The sequence below is a fragment of the Lissotriton vulgaris genome, chromosome 11 (genome assembly GCF_964263255.1).
Source record: "Lissotriton vulgaris chromosome 11, aLisVul1.2, whole genome shotgun sequence".
Lineage (NCBI taxonomy): Eukaryota > Metazoa > Chordata > Amphibia > Caudata > Salamandridae > Lissotriton > Lissotriton vulgaris.
The window spans coordinates 349405363-349427529 of NC_141699.1; the positions used below are offsets into that span (position 1 = coordinate 349405363).

The 22167-nt window shown below is 42.1% G+C and overlaps 1 protein-coding gene across 1 annotated transcript in view; it reads left to right on the forward strand.

Annotated features, from left to right (window-relative positions):
• LOC147679750 (uncharacterized) overlaps positions 1 to 21839 on the forward strand; it is a 427474-nt gene extending 405635 nt beyond the window's left edge. The window contains exons 23-26 of the mRNA XM_086942472.1: positions 970 to 1053; positions 7172 to 7374; positions 14729 to 14807; positions 21606 to 21839. Coding sequence (XP_086798598.1) covers positions 970 to 1053; positions 7172 to 7374; positions 14729 to 14807; positions 21606 to 21839 — 600 coding nt within the window. The remainder of the gene's footprint in view (positions 1 to 969; positions 1054 to 7171; positions 7375 to 14728; positions 14808 to 21605) is intronic.
• The last annotated feature ends 328 nt before the right edge of the window (positions 21840 to 22167 follow it).

The following is a 22167-nucleotide window of genomic DNA, read 5'->3' on the forward strand; positions in this document are numbered from 1 at the left end:
TCTTTCATAGAGTCACACAACCTCCATTTGCCTCCGCAAATAGACAAGACATTTTGTGGCACATTTGTGCTTGGAAATTTGAAGACCACCTTGCGCTTAAGGTTATCAGCCACATAAGTTAGCCAAAGGATCTATACAACAAGATGGATAAACGAAATAGATTAATGTATTCGCTCTATTTCTTTAATCTTCTCAATTAACTTTAATAGTGATTCCAAGCTTGAGAATGGATAATTATTCAAAAGCATGCAAATCTATGAAACATAGCAAAGCTGGATAACTGCAGTTAATGTAACATTTTCAATGTGAATCAGGACTTGATTAATTGAACCTTAAAATGAGATGAATTTTTTTCCTATTCTACTAAGGAGTACCTTTAATGGCTGTTGGGGCTATTGGATGACTCATTAATGTTTACAGTTACTTAGTAAATTACTGATGGTCATCTGGTATAAATCTGTAATGTTGAACATTTATCTCTAACATCTTGTTTGGTGGCACATCTAAATGTATACTGCATGTCTTTTTTTACACTATAAATGTAGTAACAGGTGGGAGCAATCAATTTTCACCCTTATTGGAAGTTTTGAAGACATAGATTGAGAATGAATCATTACACAACCCATTGGTAGAAGTGGGCACAGATGCTGAAGTCTTTAATATCCTGGGCAGATTTTTAGAGGTTTTATATAAATAACAAGCTTCGATATATAATTCAGTTCACAGAGTGCACTTTTCTAAAAGTGAATTTCCTCAATCACTGTCTGGTTCTACACGTGTGCAATCAATTGCTTTCATTTTGTATAGTAGTATTTTAAGTCTTTCAAGGGGAGAAAGTTCCTTAGCTCTAGTAAAATGCAAGTGCATCTTCTATTTCAAAGTGGCCTTTATTATACTTCTGTCCTATAACTAATGCACCACTGTGTTTCTATGTACTGATCCTTAATTCATTTCTTTTGGGTATACTAGGAGCGAGAACTCAAGCAGCAACGGGAACAGAATCACCTTGAGAAGGAGGCAGCTTTGGATGTTCTCAAAGAACGACTCATCCAGGTATGTTGCCTTTTGACTACTGTTGTACTTTGTAGATATACTGTGAAAGAACCTGCAGAGCTAATACCACTACAAGAACCTTAGATGAGCTTTGCTGCTTAGTGGAGAGTATTTTAGAGCAATGTGGCTTTTTGACTGGTCCAATTGGTGGATGCAAGGGTGCAACATCCAAACAGAGGTCTTTTTCCTGTGTGGCCACATTGTTCTTCATAGCAAACACAACAAGGTGATGGACGGATTGCTGACATTTTTCAATTACTCACCCCCATTCACAGATCTGGGTGTAATCCAACATTCTTTTGCTCACTATGCCACCCCCGTCTGGACCAAGCCATATACAAATCTGTCTTGACCCTGTTCCTCATGAGATCAGTCCATCCCAAACTGCAGGTCCTCCCTGGCCTGGAAACAAGCATTCTGGGACCGGTTTAGGGGTATGACCCCTCACCAGCCAGGCTAGCTTGAATCCAGTGGCACAGTGAGCAAGAGATCTAAGTCTGGACATACCCATGGCGAAATATTTTTACAGATAAGTAACTATTTTGTTAAAAAATGCTTATATAGTGCAAAGAGCTAACTACTCAGGGTTTCCCGGCGCTTTTAGCAGTAGATAAAGTTTCTCCCAGCTCAGATGGATTCAAAATAGCCATGTCTTTAGTTGTCTGTGGAAAGAGGGCAGCAGGAGGAAGGCTTTCAGATGTTCCAGCAGGGCATTCCAGAGCTTAGGGCCAAGGAATGCAAAGAAGCAACCTCCCATGCGAGTAAGTTTAATCTTGGGGACGGTGCACACGGAGAGATTGCTGGAGTGCATTTTCCTGTTATATAAGATAGATTCTGATTCAGATCATTTATCAAGCAACTACCTGAACTTTGTTACACTCCTACTCTGAAACTTGCTTCTCCACCTAATGCTATTGATTCCATATGGCTTGAGAGATTTTTTGAATCAGTTTGGCACCTGTAAATAAGGTTCAAAAAAATAATTAGCAGGAGGCACCATAATTATCTCAAAGAAAGATACTGAAGTTAAAAAGTGCTTTATGATCCTGCTGAGCCATCAGAATATCCTAGGAGCTAGGAATATCATGACACTGGTGTTAACTGTTGCATGCACTTTTTTATATTAATACATTAATAATTTATGTAATAACGTAATACATTTTAATATTAGATCTGGAGCGGTAAACTGTAAACATGACTATGGATTTCACACTTTTCTCGACGAATACTTGTTTTATTTCAAACTGTTACATTGAACCCAGCGTCAGGATGTCTACCTGAGCACCTATACTCCCCCGGATAGGTCTGAGGAGTTGCACCTCCTGGAAGACAATATTCCCCCCAGAAGAGGTCCGTATAGCGATATGTAATCTCCCTCCAATCAAAGCACCCGCCACGACAACTACACTGCCCCTTTCTACAAAGCCTATGCTTCTCTTCTGATAGAGGCCCTGGTGCAGGTGTTCAATTCTTTTTTGACCCCCAAAGAGGTCACAATACTATGCTGTAATCTCATATCACCCTCCTTCTTAAGCTGGGCAAACCCGCTTCACAATGCCCTTCACATAGACCCATAGCTCTGCTAAATTGCACCGTGAAGCTATTCACTTCTATCCTGGTTGCCTGCCTACACCAGGTCTGGCCATCCATGATCTCTCCGACTCAATCTGGCTTAATTTGCAACCAGCACACAAATGACAACACATGGCTGACAGTGGAAGTGGCTGAAGGCAGCAACAACCTATGGTTCTTCTCTCCCTCGATGCTGAGAAGTCGTTTGATAGGGTAGATTGGAACTATCTCCCTAAGATCCTTGACAAGATCCATTTAGGGCCCAAGATGAAAGCCTTTATCCTTGCCAGTTTTCAAAAAACCCACTGCCAAACTCAAAATTAATAGTTCCTTTTCACTACCAATCAGGCTCTCATAGGGCTCATGCCAGGGATGCCACTTGTCCCTCACATAGACTGTAAGGCTGCCTTTGATCACATAAACCGAAACATTTTATGGTCTAAACTGAACGGTTGGGGGGATATCGAGACCTCTGTTGGATCTGCTGATCAACCTTCATACAGAGACCTGGGTACAGATAAAGGTGGGGGATGGATCAGCTCTGTCCAGGCGCATACAGACTAACAAGGGCCTGAAACAGGGCTGTGTCCTGGCCCCCACGTTATTCAACCTGTTTTTAGGAGACCTTGTTCCGATTCTAAACAGCTGCAACTCCCACGCTCCTAAGTTAGGAGGACTCCAATTACCTTGTCTGCTATATGCAGACGATATTGTCTTAATAAGCCACTCAAAGGTAGGGCTCCAACATCTCCTGAACGCTACCCACAGCTATTCAAATGAAAATGAGCTGACAATAAATCTGGAGAAAACCCAGACGATGACCATCAGTAAAAATAAGAGAAAATTAACATTATTGTTCTGGAATAAGACAAGAATTGGAGACACCCCAATATACAAATATTTAGGAGTGAAGATCGATAACAGCGGGCAGTTCACCACCCAGAGAACAAGCATACGAGGAAAAGGGCTATCTTTTGCAATTTCACTGAAAACATTAAACACCAAACTTTCTGGTCCCTCTCTTCTGCCTCTGGCGCAAGTAATCCGCGCTAAACTCCTCCCAACAATCACCTACGGGAGCGAGGCACTTAGAGGAAGGGACGCCAAGATCCTCGATAACACAATTTCAGCTGCTTACAGAATCATCTTCAGCCTGCCCAAGCGAACCTCACCAGCACAAATCAGGCTAGAATTCAGCATTGAACAACAGCTCCTGGCAAGACAGGGAGCCTACATTTCAGCCTGGGACAAAGTGAGGAAATCCAAACAAGGAACATTAAACGAGCATCTGTGGACAGAGCTAACGCAACATTCGTCCTCACCAACTGCCAAGTTCCTCACGGGCAGCCTGGCAAACACGTGATTGAAGCAGCTCTGGGACACCCCAGTAAACCATACAACACTCAAAAAATTGGTCAAGAAATGGATCAAACAACTATCGTTGGTCCAAGATAAGGCAGCCCTTTCAAAAAGAACGCACGGCTGGATGACCCTGAACTCTTATTCAACGAAAGCACCACAGAGTTACTTTGGTGTGGGTTACGCCAAATCCGTCAAAATGTGCTTCTTAAAGTATAGATTAGGCTTGCTACCCTGCATTCAAAACTTGCCACGCTGGAAACCAAAGCTGACTCCCTTTGTCGGTTATGCGGCTCTGCGCAAAAGGACATGCTGCACTTGATTTGCTCCTGCAAGAAACTGCTGGACGAACGGAAATACTTGTTGAAACACCACTTTAATCAACGAGAGATACGTACACAAAGGAATGCAGTTCTCGCTTGCTTCTCATCCCATGATCCTCAGCTGAACTGCAGTTTTGTAAAATTTATGAAGGCAGTGGAAAATAAGATGCCAAAAAACTAATCTTTAAGGGTTTCGATATAGCTGACTAAACATTGCACCATCCACTGTCATTGCTGACTTCATGAGAACATGAGGATACCGGGAAAGCAAAAAAAAAACTTTTATAACACAAAACGGAATTAAACTTTTTAAAAACTAATCGCTCAGGAAGATATCCTGTGTACAATTGAACCAAGGAAATGTGACTGTGATATACCGATTTTACCAAACATGTAGTTTTAAAATTTTCTTCTTTTAATCTGTTTTGTACTGCAATGGTTTTAAGTAACTATGCTAAATAAAATTACTTACTTACTTAATTACTCACCTTGTCCCTCATTAAAATGTACCCTTATGATGAAACCGTTGGTAACCAAGATACAGACGAATCAAGCTATTAGTGGAGTGGTGGTAGAGGGGCATAGAGCATAAGCTGACTCTATTCGCCAATTATATCCTCTTTTTTATAACGGACCCTGACACTACAATCCCTGAACTGATGGAGGAGCTGGAAGCCTTCTCTCAGGTATCAGGCTTTAAAATCAGCATTTCCAAGTCAAGATGTATGGGTGAGGCAGATCCTCAAAACAGCCTATATGACCCCATTAGGAGGAGCGACTTTCAATGGGCGACATCAGCCATTACCTACCTGGGGATTCATCTGCCGCCCCAGACGAAGGATATATACTCCTGCAACACAACATACCCTTGTTCCTCACTTCCCTCTTCAAGGATCTTTATCGTTGGGGGAAGCTGGAGATTTCATGGGCAGGTTGACTTAATAGTTTAAAAATTAACTTCATACCCCCGCTTTTATATGTCCTCCAGACCCTTCAGCTTCCTCCCTCGCTCCGCAAACATATCCATGCAAAAATGCTTGACTTTCTATGGAGGTTGGGTGGGCAATCACTGAGAGTAGCGAGAGCGACTCTGAGCAGTCCGGTCTCAGAAGGTGGTCTGGGCTTCCCCAATGTCGTAACTTATATCCTTGCTGCACAGCTTTGCCCTTCTCTTGCCGGGTACCACGACCCTGATGCCCTTGACATCACTTCCTCTAGCCTACTGAAGGAAGGTATGGCAACGCAGGGATTCCCAACCTATCCCTTTCGACTAACCCCCTTGGCACATATTCCTGACTTTCCCCCAGGCAAGACCAATCCTGGGTCCTTCCACTGGCTTCAGGGTCGATTCCCATCTTTGGCGACTTCTACGACGATGGAGGCTCGCAGCCGTGAGGTGACCCAGTTGCCAAATTCACCCTAACTGTACGTGTTAGCTACAGTCTGAGTAATGCTCTCCTTTGGGCAGGCAGCCCCCTGTGCGCTTATCTCTCCAGCGTGATGACACACCCATAAAGTCCCTCTATCTTAACAATGTTCGTTTTAAAGGCATATCATGGCTCTACCAACACCTCCTGTGCTGACTTCCCCCAGAAAACATGCCTATGTATTGCAATGGGAAAGAGAACTGGCTATTGAGATATGGGAAAGAGCATCTAAATCATCGCTATGCATCCGTTATAAGGAGAATGCATATAAAATATTGACCTGCTGTTTTTTTTACACCAATTAGACTTGCCAAGATGTTGAAATTTGTGTTGGAAGAAGGGGTGTGGGGAGCGCGGCCCATTCTTACACACATGATGGTCATGCCTATTGAGCAAGACATTTCGGGTAAAGATCCAGCACACAGTCCAGGCCATCACAAACTTTCAACCACTGCTGGAGCCACTTAGGATTCTCTCGGGTGACCTGGGGTCAGATAGAATCTTTCCCACGACAACCCCCTATGTCGCTTATTCTCCCACTTACTCCTGGCGTCAATGCTGAGTGGGCCTCAAATGTGGAAACAACCATACCTCCTTCTTTAAACATGTGGCAGAGGAAGCTTTGGTCCCTCTATGCCATGGAAAAAGTGACTGCCATCATGTGCGACCGAGTGGCTAAATTTGATGTCATATGGTGCCCCTTTACTACCTATATCAAGCACTGGCAACGGGCAGGAGGGCTCCATATGACAGTATCCAAAACACTACATGCATCCGACATCCACATCATGTCCTCCTCTGACCCTGAGGAAGGATCTATAGGAACGTCATTTCTACTTTACTAAGCATCTTGATGGATGTTGCTTTGCTCCCCTTTTCTCCCTTTCCTTCTCCTTCGCCCCAACTCCTCCTTTTGGGATTGTTCGAGTAGACATGATGAGTTTCTTCTTATGAACTTCCCTACCTGTGTGGGGCCGTGCTCCAATTGACTTTCTCTCTATAAACATGTGTATATGGGCTGAGTCTCCCATTTTCCTTGAGTAATGTTTCCAGCTCCCAGTGGAACTGTACTGTGTGTCATGTTCATTTCTTTTTTTCTTGAAAATGCAAAATATAATTGTTAAAAAAAATGTTTTTTACGTTGAATCATAATATGATGCTTTGGGGCTACCTCAAAACTCTGAACATTACCCTGATGGTGGCATTGTTTGGATATCTTGTCTTAAGGAATGCACAAGTTGTTCTTTATTTGGGGCTTTTTCTAATAGGGTCCAGTACTTTACATAGATTGGGCAAAATATTGCCAAGGTTGGGAATAATGTTGTTCCTCATGGATCTTTTGCTCTGTGGTTAGAGGCTTGTTGAAAAAACCTAAGTGGATTTAACATTGGATAATATGGTCGAATTAAAACCTCTTTATTTTTAACTCTTCTTCAGGAACATATTGAGGAGATTACAAACCTGCAGCGCAACCAGCTGAGGGAATCCGGGAGCGGAGATAGTCAGACCATCCGGCAGCAGCTGCGGGAGAAAGATAACGAACTGAGAGCCATCCAGAGGAGCATGGCTAGATGGAAGGACGAAACGGCATGCAAGCTGGCGAGGAAGTTTGAGGAAGAGCTTAATGATGAGCTGGAGAAGTAAGACCATTCCCTAAACACCCTGCAGGGATCTAATTGGAAAGGGGAGACACATTTTATATTCGCCACAAGCCCCTTTTCTACCAATGTAGGTTATTTTAGAGTATGATAAAGCTATTCCCAAACTCTTTGCTAGTGACATACCCTTTGTTTTAAGATATTGTCACATAAATTCTCAGTCATAACTCCTAGAATCCTAGCACACTCTGTTGATTCATGTACAGATATTTTTACATTTACCTCATCAGTCAGATTCATAGCAACCCTGTTTCTCTTTACTAGTTCTGTAGGGACACAAGGACATACACACTAAAAGCATGATTAAGGCAGAAATATTTGTTTCCATATACATCCGGACCATCCCCATCACTGCTCTAATTTAGGAGCTGGTTGAAGGCCTGCCTATTTACAGAACACTACATCATAATGGATTTACATTCCAGAACCCAGCTAATTTTCCAATCGCTAGTTAACCTTATACTTGCCTTTGACACTGCATTGCTCTCTGCTGCCTGGAAATACAATAGACATACATATATACATGATAATTACTAATACAGGTTAAGCAGTTTTGCGAACTGTTTTTGGATGACATGCCTAATACTGCAACCTCAGTATTACCGAACTAAGGGCCTGATTACGAGTTTGGTGGTCCATAGGACCACCCAGACCATGGTGGCGGTCTGACCACTACCACACTGCAGGACTGCCAGCAGTATTCCGACTGTGGCCGTCAAACTCTTGACACCTCCGGGATCAAAGATCCCTCTAGGCCAGTGGTCTGCAACCAGCTGTAATATGCTGGTGGCGCCGCGGTTTGCACTGCCGACCATGTTACTAGTTACATTTTTGCTACGACAAGGGTAGCAGAAAGGCAAGGGACCCCTGCCGGATTTGGGCCGGGAGTTGCATGCGGGGAGGCTACATGTGCCCCCTTTATTTGCCCCTCCACTTCCATGTATGCCACACCATGCAGGAAGGTGCAGTCGGTTGTCTGACTTCGGCGGTCTGCATTATAGGCTCTTCTATGATCCTTACAGAACGCCGCAGACAGACCACAGCAACACCGCCCACCAGACGAGGGTTTAACTCCTGATTTGGTGTACAGTGGCACCATGTTGTATTATTAGCTTGTATTATCCATGGAATCCCACCAATGATAGGCAGACCATCAACTGTTGATGTATTGCATCAGAGTCTAATTTAGCGCAGTAACACTTTAACATTTCCTAATACTGTAAGCCTTAAATATCCTAAAATAGCAATACTTGTTTGAATGATACAAATGAAGGCAGTGATAGATACAGGAGAAGAAAATAACTTTAAGTAACTTGGGTTGATGAAAGCTAGTGCAAGGTTGATAGAGGATCTGAATTAGTACATATCTGTCAAGGTGAATGATAGACTGTGGACAGTAGTACTGGCCTTCAAACCAGATGCTGTATTTATAAATAAAAAAAAGAACCATTTGAAAAATATTATGGTTCAGGTATATCCAAAGTTTTCAAAATACCATAGAATAACCTCATTGTGTTTTTCTTTTCCCGCTGTGGATGATGGCTGGTGCAGTGAAATGGTTGTTTGTCTTTCTACAGATGCAAAGCTGAATTAATTAAGGAGAGGTAACTCCGGATGCGCGCACGCTCAGTACCTGTGCAGTACCTAGCACTCAGTACCCTGACTAGGTTACTTACCATAATAGGAATCAATCAAACTGTAAAAATCAGACTACTGAAAAGAACACAGACTACTAAGGTGTATAAGCATGAGTGAACTATGTAGAGCACATTTTACAGACAAAGTCCTTGTTGAAGAATTAAAGAATGTATCAAAGCTAAGGCTTTCAGGTTCTTGTAAGTACTGAACATTCAGTACCTCCCTCGGAGGTTATACTTTTTTAGTGAAACAGATATGTTTGAAATAGTAGTTTTAAAACTCAGTTTTTTCACACATCTTGTTCTATTTCTAGTAGTAAATATACTCGCATTCTGTGGCTTCTTGGTAACCAGTCTGAGAGTTGAACAGGCAGTGCTTACAACGTCATTGTAACATGTGTTCATGGCTCTAGTCTGTTCAACATGCTAAATTTTGATCATGTTTCTCAAATATCCATTTGTGTTTCCAAATCAGAATTTAGACTTACAGTATGTTTGTCTTAACCACCAGCAATCTTAGAAACTAAAAATGCACTGTACCTTTAAGGCTGCAGGAGGACCGGTTAGTCCACTATGCACAGCTCAAGAAGTTGAAAGTCAGTTAATTTCTCAGCCGTCCACTCTTGAGGGTCCCTGGACCTGTCTCTACACCCGTTTCCTTTTGGGATTCACTTTCTGGTCACAGTTAGCAGCTATTTTGTTTTGAAGTTTTTTCCAGACATCTAGTTTTTTCCTACTGTCAGAAATTCCTTCACTTTTTGTAAAGGGACCTTGTTGTAGTACATAAAAGTACGAAAAGTGTCTCTGTTCCTAGTGTCTACCAGACAGCCACAATGGACAAGGTTGTATTTTTACCCAGAATATGTCAAAAACCCAGAAGGTCTGCAAAATGTAAGAAAAAGAGAGCAATGCAACCAACTTCAGTATTCGCGGCCAACTGCACATATGCAACCATCTCATATGAAGCTGAGAAAAATAAATAAACCTCATAACAACTGGTACTCATATATGTTGTTCTGGCGCACAACCTTGAGGCATCTGGCGTTGCTGTCAAGAAAGGTATTGAAGCACTTGATGTTGAGCAATCCAAAATCAAGAATGGTGTTGTTGTACTCATTGCCAATGTTGTGATTGAGGAGTATAATGTTGAGGAGAGTGATGTCAAGTACATCTATTATTGAGGAGCTCATGCATGCCATTAATGATTTCGAGGTCAAGGCCTTCTATATCAATGCTGCAAATGTTGAGGCATGCACCACAATATGTTTGACATTTAGTCAAAGATCCTTTATACCCTTTTTATTATTAATTCCAGCCACTTATCCAGGTGTACTCAAAGAAATCTAAGGCAGCTAAAGTATCAGGATGCCAGACGGATATACCAAGTGACTCCTCTACCTCAGAGTCCAGCTGAAAGTAGATTAGAGACCAGTCTGAAGAAAGACGTCCTCAGGTTCTACATGTTGATCCTCCAGTACCTCCTCTAGTATCTCCAGCAAGGAAATGCCTTTCTCACACTCCTCTCAGAGATGAATCTGAGATAAGAGGGGGACACACATCAAGGTGGTTAAGAAGATGGAGATTGTGGATGCTGCTGAGAACTCAAGACAAACCGGTTCCTGAATGTGATACTTCTGACCTTAGCTACAGTCCTAAATCATCTTCTACATCCCAAGTTAGGATATCGCCTGTTGATGACATACTGACCTTTAATGAGATTTTGAAGAAGGAAGCTATGAAGTTCAGTAGACTTTTTCAGGTGCCTCAATCAAGGTATTCCATCATTTTTTTTCAACTCTCCAGATGACAACACCTTTGAAACTACTGATGCTGCTTGCTTCAGAGCTACTCGACCTGGTCATGGAGATATTTACAGTTACTTACATCTCAAAGGCCGCAATGCCACATCTGGAAAAAAATTCTACCCATCTGATCAAGATTCTCCATTCCTTCAAGGAATTCCTCTACTCCATTATTTCATAGTAGCTTCTGTTAAGCAAATACCCAAGCATAACATTTGCATGTTCTTTTCAAAGCAAAGGAAACCGCAAGATGGATAGGGTGGGAAAGAACATTTGCTTTCATGTTGTCTGTATGAGGCATTTTCGTGGCTTTGCCTCAACGCTCTAGGACTCAATGCCCACCAACAAATCTCGGCTTCCCTTTTTCTTACCTTGTATTATTTGGATCCCAGCCAGATGTGAAATACATAAGATGGAAGCTGAAGTGGACATCTGAAATAAGTTGTCCTTGAGAGATGCAAATAATTATCTTGGCCTCTCTTCAAATACACTCTGGAGATACCACTAGTAGGTTAAACATCTCTATTATCAGCATGGCCTGTGAGATGCTATGCTCTCTCTGCAGAGTTCTTTATAGCCTAACCATCTACTCTGCTGAACACCGACTTGGTTGGTAACCTCCCTGGCTGGACAGTTCTAGTCTCGTTTGGGACCAGAGTTTTTCCACATAATGTTGTAACTACTGGATGGCTTTGCTCAACAGCTTTTCAACCTGTTACATAAGTGTCATCCCCAAGTTCTGTGCCAACTTTCAAAAAGTTTTTGGGAGCCCTAGTCTATGGAAGGAAGTTTAAAAAAGAAAGTATCTCCAACAGGAACACAGTACACCTTAGAACCAACATTGGTAATGGTATGCATGTGCAGCTATTTTCTCCTAGTGGATACTCTTGATTCTACAGTTTCTTTATCTGAAATGGCCCACTCCGAACTGTTACCCTCCAAACCATATTTTACACACTGCCATGGTGCTGGGTGTCACTACTTGTATCACTCAGTAAGATGTTGCTAGAATACTTTTTTTTAAAAGAAATTCTGTATTCATTTCAATATAACAACAAAACAGCACCAACAGGTACCAAATTACTCACAGCAATCCACAGTACCGGGTTACGCTCCACAGTAATATCAATGAAACATGCCAAAGGAAAAAAGTCCAGCATACATCAGTACAAGCCCATGATAGTATCAGCCCGCCCACCCTTTCTCCCAGTCTCTCTCGCCGCACCACACCCTTGGGGCATGTATGTGCACCATATGCGCACACATGTTCATTTCAGGGGTGCATCAGGGTGTCCTTATGACACCCTTGCACCCTTGAAATTATTCTCAATTTGCAATTCTCAAATTGCGAATCGCAAATTGAGAATTACTTCCCAATCATTCCTATGGGCCTCCTGGCCCATAGAAATGAATGGGAAGGTATTCCTTAATTGCGATTTCGCAATTTGCTAATAGCAATTAAGGAATATTAAGAATTCGCAAAAAACTTGTGAATTTTTAAATACATCTCGTTTTGCAATTCTAAAATAGCGATTTCTAAAAAATCAATATTTGAAAATCGCAAACACGGAGGTTGATACATATGTCCCATAGTCCACATCTCTGCCCTAAGCCATCAAGAGCTTCGGTAGTGTCGACCGACCCCCGAAATTCCCCAGCATACTCTTCTCCCAAGTGGTGTTCTCAACCATCCAGTGTGCTGCGTGTTGTATCTGAGCCAGCAGATAATACTGCTCCAGATCAGGCACCACCAAGCCACCCTCCCCCAGCGGTAACACCATATGGACCGAAGCCTCCCTGTTATGCCCCCCACCTAAATCAAAGCCGAAAGGAATGAATTGAGCCGGCAGAAAAAACAGCGCGAGACAACATATCAAAGGAGTGCTGAAGAACATGGAGGCACCAGGGCAAAACCAGTATCTTCGCGACTGACACTTGGTCCATAAGGGACAGCGGCGGGGACGTCCAGAAGCGAACCAGCTTGTGTAAACCTTAAAGCACCCTCTCAATGTTACAGTGGTTGAGCTTCTGTGGTTGTGGGCGACAACCATCCCCAGGTAGCGAAAGGACTCTTCCTACCAAAAAGGCACCACAGACAACTCCCTCCTTCCAGAAGTAACCAGGGAATGCAACAGGAACACACGTGACTTTCTATCATTAAGATGGTGGCCTGATATGTCCCCAAAAGCCATAGGATATGACAATAGGATAGGCAAAGCCAAACAAGAGTTGAGAGAAAAGAGTATCATCTGCCTATAAGGAAACCAAATGCATGACCCACCCCCCCACAGCAATCCCCCCATTTGGACATATGCTGCGGATCTGAACTGAGAGCGGCTCCATGGCAAGAGCAAAGAGGAGGGGGATAATGGGCACCCCTGCTGCGTGCCCCTCTCCAACTTCCACAGTACAAAGCACCACCGACCATCCCAAACACAAGCTGTAAACTTAGTATACATAAGGCGCACCCAGAAGCAAAATTGGGGTCCAAACCCCATGGTCTCCAGCACCTGCATGAGATAGGGCAACCGCACCGTATCAAATGCATTAGCTATGTGTAAAGACACCGCAGCCACTTCATTACGTCCCTCAACCTCATGTAACACATGCCTAAGGCGACGCAGGTTCATGGTGGTACCACAGCCAGGTATCAACCTGCATTGGTCCACGTTGCTAGAATACTTGGCAAGTGTTGTTTCAAATCAGCCATATGCTATCCTGAGCCTTAATATGATGATTACATCTTAAGACCTGTTCAGTGTTTTGATTAAAAACTGCTATTTAGGTTGTACCGTTCAAAACACATTTAACTAGAACAGTCCTTGTTGGTCAAGTGGAGCTAAAAGATGTATATACATCAAGTCACCCATCATGCACTTGGGACGTACTGTGTTCTTGCATAATGCCAGGGACAGCTTAACAGACCTATCCCATTAATTACACTACATCAATTTCTACTGTTCCCTCTTCCAACGATAGCATTGCAGTGAGAGATGAGTAGATGGCTCCATGTTGAAGGATGCTTCTATAAGAATTGTAGCTGATTTTTACAGTTTGGGGTCTCTGTTCACTAACTACCTTGGTACTAAACCCTGTAGGTGTTAGGCTCTTAATATGTTGTGAATGGACATGTGTAGTGTAGAAGATGTAGAGTATTAACAGTGATGGCGCCATTCATGTCTGTCTTTGGCCTCCATTAGTGCGTATCTTGGTAAAAACAGAAGCTGTCCCGCTCTAGCTCCAGGCAGCCTTAAGAGTGAGACCTACAGGACAAACTCATGTGGAATCATTCTTTCTCTGATGCAACATCACCCTGCAGTGATGTAAAGTCTATCCTTTGTAGAGTCTCCACTCATGGGTACTCACTTAAACAACCTGGACCACTGGAGCTGGACCCCTCCTGACCCAGGGGACTAACACATCTGGGACCATAATTGCTAATATTTAAATGTACCTCCGGTAGTTCTGGTTTCTGGTGTCTGTCCTACCTTCTTCCTTTAAGAAGACCACTGGGATTTCAATATTGTGTTTGGAAAGATTGATATTGTATCTCTGTAATGGCTGTAGTTTGTGTTCTTGGAGTGGGTCTGGATGGAGATTTCTGTTCAAAGTAAGTTGGAGACCTGGAAGAGGATCTGGAGAATCTTTCATACCCAAAGTCGAGGCATCGTAATGTCCCACACCATAAAATGTAGTGGGGTATTACGTCTTTTTTCCTATTACATTTTCAGCATCCTAAAGATTCAGCAGAACTGTGCCTCTATCATCCCAAGTGGGGTCGTGCCTTCGCACAGTCTCCTGGAAGGATGCCTATTCTGCTGGAGTTCTCCTGTCAGTGCTAAGTACTTTGGACTGTTCAAAGAGATTGTATGTGACTTAATGTTTTTTCATTTGCAGGCGCTTCTCGAGGAACAAATCAAGCAACACCTACAAAAGCCCAGAAAAGCTGGATTCTGACATGCAAAGAATTTCGATGGTAAAGGAAGAGCTCATCATGCAATAACATCTTGTTGCAGGTGCTCAAAATGCAGTTGCAATTCAGTAATGGAAAAAGGGAAGAATGTTTATCATACCTTAGACTGCTGCTTTTGGGGTTTGCAAGCCATAAGTTTGGGTTTAATTTTTTCCAAAAGGAGTTAAACATGTGGAACAATATTACATGGTGTTATATACATAATAGCATTTGTAAAGTGCGAACAATAGCAATGGATTGCTTACCAATGGTCCCTGGGATATGACCGATGAGTGTGGTGATAAGTAGGTTCTTATTGTGTGCTCGGGTAGTGCTCTCTGCGACAAAAAGTCTTCGTTTATTCTCTGAGTTGCAGAAGAGTTGGAGCCATTCTGATTATGATGGGGATGTTTATTTCATGTCGATGGGTAGCTGGAGGAGGTCTACATTCTGGTATTTTCCTTATTGCTTTTCTTTATTTGCAGTTTGCAATCTTTTGGTTCTTGGTTTGACACTGTCCACCTGAGGTGATTAATTCCTCTGCTGGATATGCAGTGTAGGTTTCTGTAGATTGTTTGGCCTGTTTCGAAGATGACACAGGCTGGGAGAAGGAGCCAATGTAGTTCTTTAAATGTTGGGATGATGTGGTCGAATGTCTACAGGACTTGTGTGAGAAGTGGCTGCAGCACGCCGTACACCTTCCAGAGAGGCCAGAGTTGAGTCAGGAAGGCAGTGGACAGAGAATTGCCTACATCCAGGAGAGAGAGGACTATGGCTTGCACTGTCATTTTGAACACTGTATTGAGCAGGTTGGAGTTTGTATTCATTTTCCAGATGGAGAGTTAGTACCAGACTGTCTTACGTTTGTTGATGATGTGTCCTTTGATGAACTAGTCAGTGTCAAGGGTGAATCTATTTTAGCACTGCTCTGATCTAGTAAGTAAAGTCATCTACATTCATTTTGGATGGCTAACCATGATTCTGTGATTGTTTGGTGCTGTTAGTGAGCCGGTGGAATTTTGACATTATAGAGTTGAGTTTTTAGAAGGAAGTGTGACATCTGTTCCTAAATTTGGTTGAAACACTTTTTTTTATGTATAAACAATTCGTTAAAATGTGCTTACATGTATTGGAAACAGACGCATTTCTAAATCATGTTACTGAGATAAATAATAGCTGTTCGTTGTAAAACAGATCAAGTCAAGTAACAGACACTGTGCTACTACAAAATGTAAAACAGTGCACGGACATTTTATCCAGAAAACAGTAAGTTGCAATCAGATATACAAAGAAGATGGAGAAAGAGACTTCTCGATTAATACCCATTCAGCTCATAAACACACACCACTGATCATCCTATTTCCCTAAGATTTTCCTTCTCTGAGCCTACATTCTTTCACGTTTGGACAGTAGCTTGCAATCTACTAAGCAGTCTTAAACCATTTTAATTTTACTCTATTTCCAAAACTTTAGGATCTGCTTCTTCACATCAACAGGGCTGAATTAAACCCAAACCATTGATTTAAGCCTAAATTTAAGTTCAAAATGTTAGGTACACAAGTCACATTTGCAATAGATGTTGGATATTGTGTAGCTTTTCCTATTGACAGGGAAATTCAGACTAAAACCTCTTTCCAGAACGTCTCAAACCTAATTAATTTACACAACATATACAAATAAGTTTCCCAGCTTTACTACCTTCCAAGCAGAAATCCGAGATGCACAGCAACAGTTTAGCCATTTGTGCTGCCCAATATGTGCGAAACAACCGCATCAGTTTAATGGAACTAAGATTGAGATTTGCATTACTGATTGAATTACATTAAGGCAGATCTTCAGATTCTGGATGTCAAAGGCTGGGGGAATTATGAGGCAAACGTGTGCCATCGGCATGTAGTTGAATATGGGCCGAAAGGGTTCCATGGAGACATTGAAGATGATGGGGAAGAGGATAAATCCCTGGGATATGCCACAGGAGGTAGGGAGTTTCTTGGATCTTGATCTTCCCACCTGTATAAGTGCATGGCAGTTGTCTGGTTAAGAGATTAACCATTGGTGGATTGTGCCGGAGAAGCCCAAGAGTATTTCCAGGCTGTAGATCAGTGTTTGGCAAATTACTTTATCAAAAACTGCAAAGAAATTTAGTAGTGTTAGTAGACAGGGGTCATTTTGATTGTTTTTAAAAAGGGTAGTCTGCTATTAGTTTACTTGTTTCTACGTTTGCCGTCACTTGATTGTGACTGATTCCAGTATTCGCTCTTTGTTTGATCAATTTAAGGTTACTAGCTTTGTTCTGTGTCAAGCAAACAGCATAAGGTAAAAGACCATATTGCTACAACACAGTTCTGGTCTAAGTATTTGACAAAGCCTACCAAGTTAAAAATGAAAAACAGAACGAAACATGAAGTTTTATAATATAAAACCTTTAAATAGACTGTCCCATTTTTAAATACTTCAGGCCTGTTCAGTGGCTATATCAGTGTATGTATTTAATTGGACTTCGGAGCAGCTGTTGATATTAGAGTTATAAACAGGGCCAAAGGAATTAATTATGCGGTAGGGGCCAAATTATGCAAGAGGAATGAGGTAATTATGCGGCAAGAAAAAGCAAATTATGTGGCATAATTCTGCACAATTTATAACAGTATTACTTCATTATTTTGTACTTTTTGCATTTGTTAACATGTCTGGACATTGGGTGCACCTCATTAGTACCAGTTTATACCCAAATATAGCAATAAGCAATAACAAGGTAGCCAGTCAACCTTTGCAAAAGACCTTCCACTGCACGGCAACATGTGCTGCTGCATTTTTAGTAACTTTTGAACCGTTTGAGCTCGAAATCTTTTTTTTGTTAAAATCTGAAGATTATGTAGCAGATGATGGACTATGTGGCAAATGCAGCAAATCAATAACCTTTGCAAAAATCTCCGCAGTATAACTTATAGACTTTGCAAGTATGCCGCGAATAGTAACAGATACTGTCTTTTCCATACCTAGGTGACCAGATATTGGGCAACCATCCAAACTGCCAGGGGTTGGAGAGAATATGCATGTTTTTAAAGGTCACTTTTAGCTGTCAGAGTGGAAGACCTCGCATACTGCTGAGGCAAATACGGCCATCTGATGAACTCTACCTACCTGAAATCCTTTAACAAAATGTCTAAAATTGAAAGAGGCCCAGCAAAGCTGCAAATTTGCAACTACATGTTGCTTAATTATCTGAATATTGCAAATGGCTGCTTTTTGTCTGTCCACAATCCTGCCATCAAGATTACATACATTTTTGCTGAGTCTGTAATGTTTGTGTCGAGGAATACTGAAGGCTTTTATTTCCTTTGCACATTGATATTTTCATAGCCTTGGCACCAGCAATAGGTCTTGTATTTACGCGAGTTTAAGCTATTCATATTGTAAATGACTATGGGTTTTATTTATATTTCAAAAACCAAAACATAAATGAAAGACATTCTTATTTACAATGCCAATAGATCAAACTCACATAAATTCGAGACCTGTTGCATTGCAAATGCTTGTTTGCATGTGCTACACTAAACCGATGCGGACCACACTGCAAATTAATTAAATAAAGCAGCGTAACCTCTAAAGTGAAAGTGGACCGTGCTGGAATAAGGAAAGACCATTAGCGAAAATAGCGCTCACCACTAAATAATGGAGACCGTGTAACGAGCCATGTAAAAGGTCCAGTCGTCATCAGCGGTAACAAATGCAGACAAGGCTGTACCAAGGCAGGACTAACATGCCTATGTACGAATCATAAGCCTGCTTTTTTGAAGGACAATGATACAAGCCAATGGGAAATATGGGCGGAGAGTGGGCGGGGCTCCCAGTGCATAACCTAATACATCATGCCTCACCAAGCGAGCAGCGAATGCACGCTGCCCTTAGGCTCGACCTAAAAAAGCAAATGTTTTTAGCATTGTTACAACTCATTTATGTTCTAATGAGAAGGGGTGGTGGAGAGGCGTACTCTAGTCAGTATGCCTCTTGTGCAGTCCAGCTCACTGTGAGCATGCTTTGGAGATGTCCCTGTGAGTGGCCCGTTTTTTTTTCATTGGACAATGTGAGCCGATGGCGTGTTACAGAAGGTGCAATGCCCACCATAGGTTTCTTTCTCCCTTTTAGCCAGCTAGAACTAAGGCGCACTAACCTGCCAGGAGTTGTTAGCTCGGCCTCCTGAAACGGCAGCACAACAGGCCTCCATGTTTCTGCCTATGGAGACGGTTCACGATCAATGACATTCATGCTCTCTCATCCTGGTGCAGCCAGAGAAGGCTGGAACCAAGTGAACAGCACTCATGATTGCCACATTTAATGTCCCTACTAATCTAATCCTCATTCACAATACTGTTTATGCAGGGGACAATTTCAGAGACTAGAGGTAAACCCAGCAATGTCAAATCACGTTAGTATAATATTGATGCACTTGAGAGACTATTGATACACTTGACAGGCTATTGGACCATGTAGCAGAACATTTTGAGTTGGTATATCGGAGTTTTGAAAAGGACCTAAATATGTTGCACATTCTTTTGGCTCTATTTTTTCCATTTAATGAAAGGATTTAAACGATCATGGTTTAATATCTATAGTACAATATCTCCAGTTTCTAATGAGTAAGCTTCCAATCCTGTAAGCAGTGGTCAATACTGTCAGCAGCTTCTGCAGACCAGATTTGAGATCTGACCACCATACTGGTTGTAAACACTAATATTATTATTGTTCCCTTGAAGTATGAAGAGATCTGTTCCTCAAAGAGTAACTGCTTTAGGTACACGTTCTATATGTTGATTCAGCAGGTGTTGCTGATCTTGTTTGTGTTAAAATCCACCTAGAAAATGATCCATCCTGATGATACTTTCCCTGAGTTCATGTATCAAAAGGCATTGCTTCTAATAATGTTAACAAACCAGGGTCTATTCCTATATACCATCACTTGCGCCACAATGAAGACTAATCCATGGAGTCAAAAGGAACTGCATAGACATTGAAGCATATATTTAGCATTTATTTTGAATTTTGTGAATATTGTTTTTGCTGGATCAACTAAACCATCAGCCTAATTGGTTTTCAGCAGTAGTGTCTGAGACCCACCCCCCTGCCGCCTCTTGACACATTGGTACAAAAGGGGGTGGTGATGGACGGAGCATCTGAACCAATCAAACACTCACACCCAGTTAACAGATCTGGGTTTAATCCATCACCGTTCTTTAGCCCACTCTGCCTCCCCAGTTCAGACATGGTCATATGCAAATCAGTCTGACCCTGTGCCTCATGGGAACAGTCCAGCCCGAACTGCCAAACTACCTCTTGACACATGGCTATTGGATTGTTCCCTGGTGTTAATTCTTCTAAGTAGTCAAGAAAAACTGTGTTTATGGTGTTGACATAACAGAATTAGATGACATGAAGAATCTTCCAAACGAGAAAAATAATGATACCAATCCAGGAAAGTGGATGCTCAGCATGCATGAACTGAACAAAATAAACAAAACCATTTCCTGCATACCAGGGTTCATATTTAACATTCCCATTAAGACCACTTTCTTAGTTCTGCCTTATAGTATTTCCTGCTTCTTTCTTTCAATTTCAGGTTTATACTGTTTGTTGCACTGGTTATACTCTTCAGAAGAAAAGTATAGAGTATCATTTTTTAGTAGACAATGGTATTACTGCTAACATGTTTTTAGCCTTTTCAGATTCTTTGTCCCCAGTGGAAGATTTTCTAGAGTAAGCAACATATCGAAGTAAGGCAAGAAGCTGAAAGGGCCAACAATGATAGAGCTACAGTTGTAGTACAGATTTGGAATTTGGGTTGTGTGGTTGAGAGGTATTGACAAACTAAAAATGAGCCTTGGACACAGTTTGTAAGAGTGGAGGAGTGAAAGAATGGATGGATTTGGAGTTTGGGGGACAGGGTATTCTTTCGCTAATGTAATGAGTTCCCTCATTCTGCTTCCCTCATTAAGAGACAGACACACCCTAAGTTGTCTGTACACGTAGATCCCATAGGCCCTGCCAACGTAAAACTTTCTCAAACAGCCTGACAAAGTAGGGGCTGTCACAGGAAGGACATTTCACCACCTGTCCTATGTAGGGTGAGTGGTGTAATGTCTTTTATTTTCCTATATGGGATGGCCAGGAAAAACTTGGTTTTGATGCTCTGAAAAAAAAGAACAATGCACCCCCCACACCATGGGTGAAACTCCCAGGGTATGAGGGTCATTTTTATTTTGTTCTCCTGAAACATACACTCGCTTTGGGAGTTTGGTTCTGAAAAACAAAAAAAGTTTTAAAGTCTGGTGAACGGCCATCAAAACAAATGGCAGGACCGACCAAATGTCTTATTCCTTGAAAGGAACCAACGAGACATAGGTTCCTTTCAAAGTACAAAGATGACCCTTGGCCGGGGGTCATCTCTAAATGTCTGCCGAAGGTAATGTCCACTGCCACCTTGACGGACGGAGTTCTGCATTTCAGATTTTAAATCCAACTCTTAGATTTAATTTACAGCAACATTGGGCTAAACGAGAGGTGAGTACGGTTTGTATGATGAGTAATCATCCAGAGGAGTGGTACTGACCACATGGTGAGAATCAACATTGATGTTCTGAATGGTAAATAGTGTTTCGTACTGTTAATGGGTGACCCTATTTGACTTTTGACTTCATATTACTCTGTCAGAGTTAAATCTCCAACATTCACTAGTGAGAAGGTGCTGTCCCAGTCGCTACAAATGTAATAATGACTATAAATGCAGAAACCTATAATTGACACTCCACACTCCTATTCCTAAAGCAGGAAAGAAGCAACAGTTCCCACCTAAGATCTGCCTCTTCGCCATCACTAAATGCAGTCTCCGTCCATGGACAGCATGACTTTGGGGCCCTCAAGATGCTTCGACAACTACAGGGCCGGGTAAAAGAGCTGCGGGCAGAGAGCACGGTTGGTCATGGTGGGAGCATGGAAGACTTGAGCACTCTAAGAGGAGATCTGAGGAATTCGTCCAGAGAAAAGGTGGGTACAGCACTCTAAGAATTTGAGAAGACTGTCTTCCAGTGGATACTAGAGCATTAGAAAGCAATTGCAGATATGCATGGAGGAATAGTCACTAACATCCACCCCATGGCTGATAACACAGTCTAGTGACAGATACTCTGAACTTTCATCCCATTTCGTAAAAGTTATGTTTCTGATGAACTGTATTACCTTTGTAGATTCTATATCTTTGAAATATTCTGGCCCTAGACTGGAATACAAGAAAGCTTTTTCAGGATGTCTCTACACTGGTAGTGTGAGTTATGGCGGGTTTGTGAACCCCCCTATGCGCGCACTATACACTTGGTGTGTCTACACCTTCACC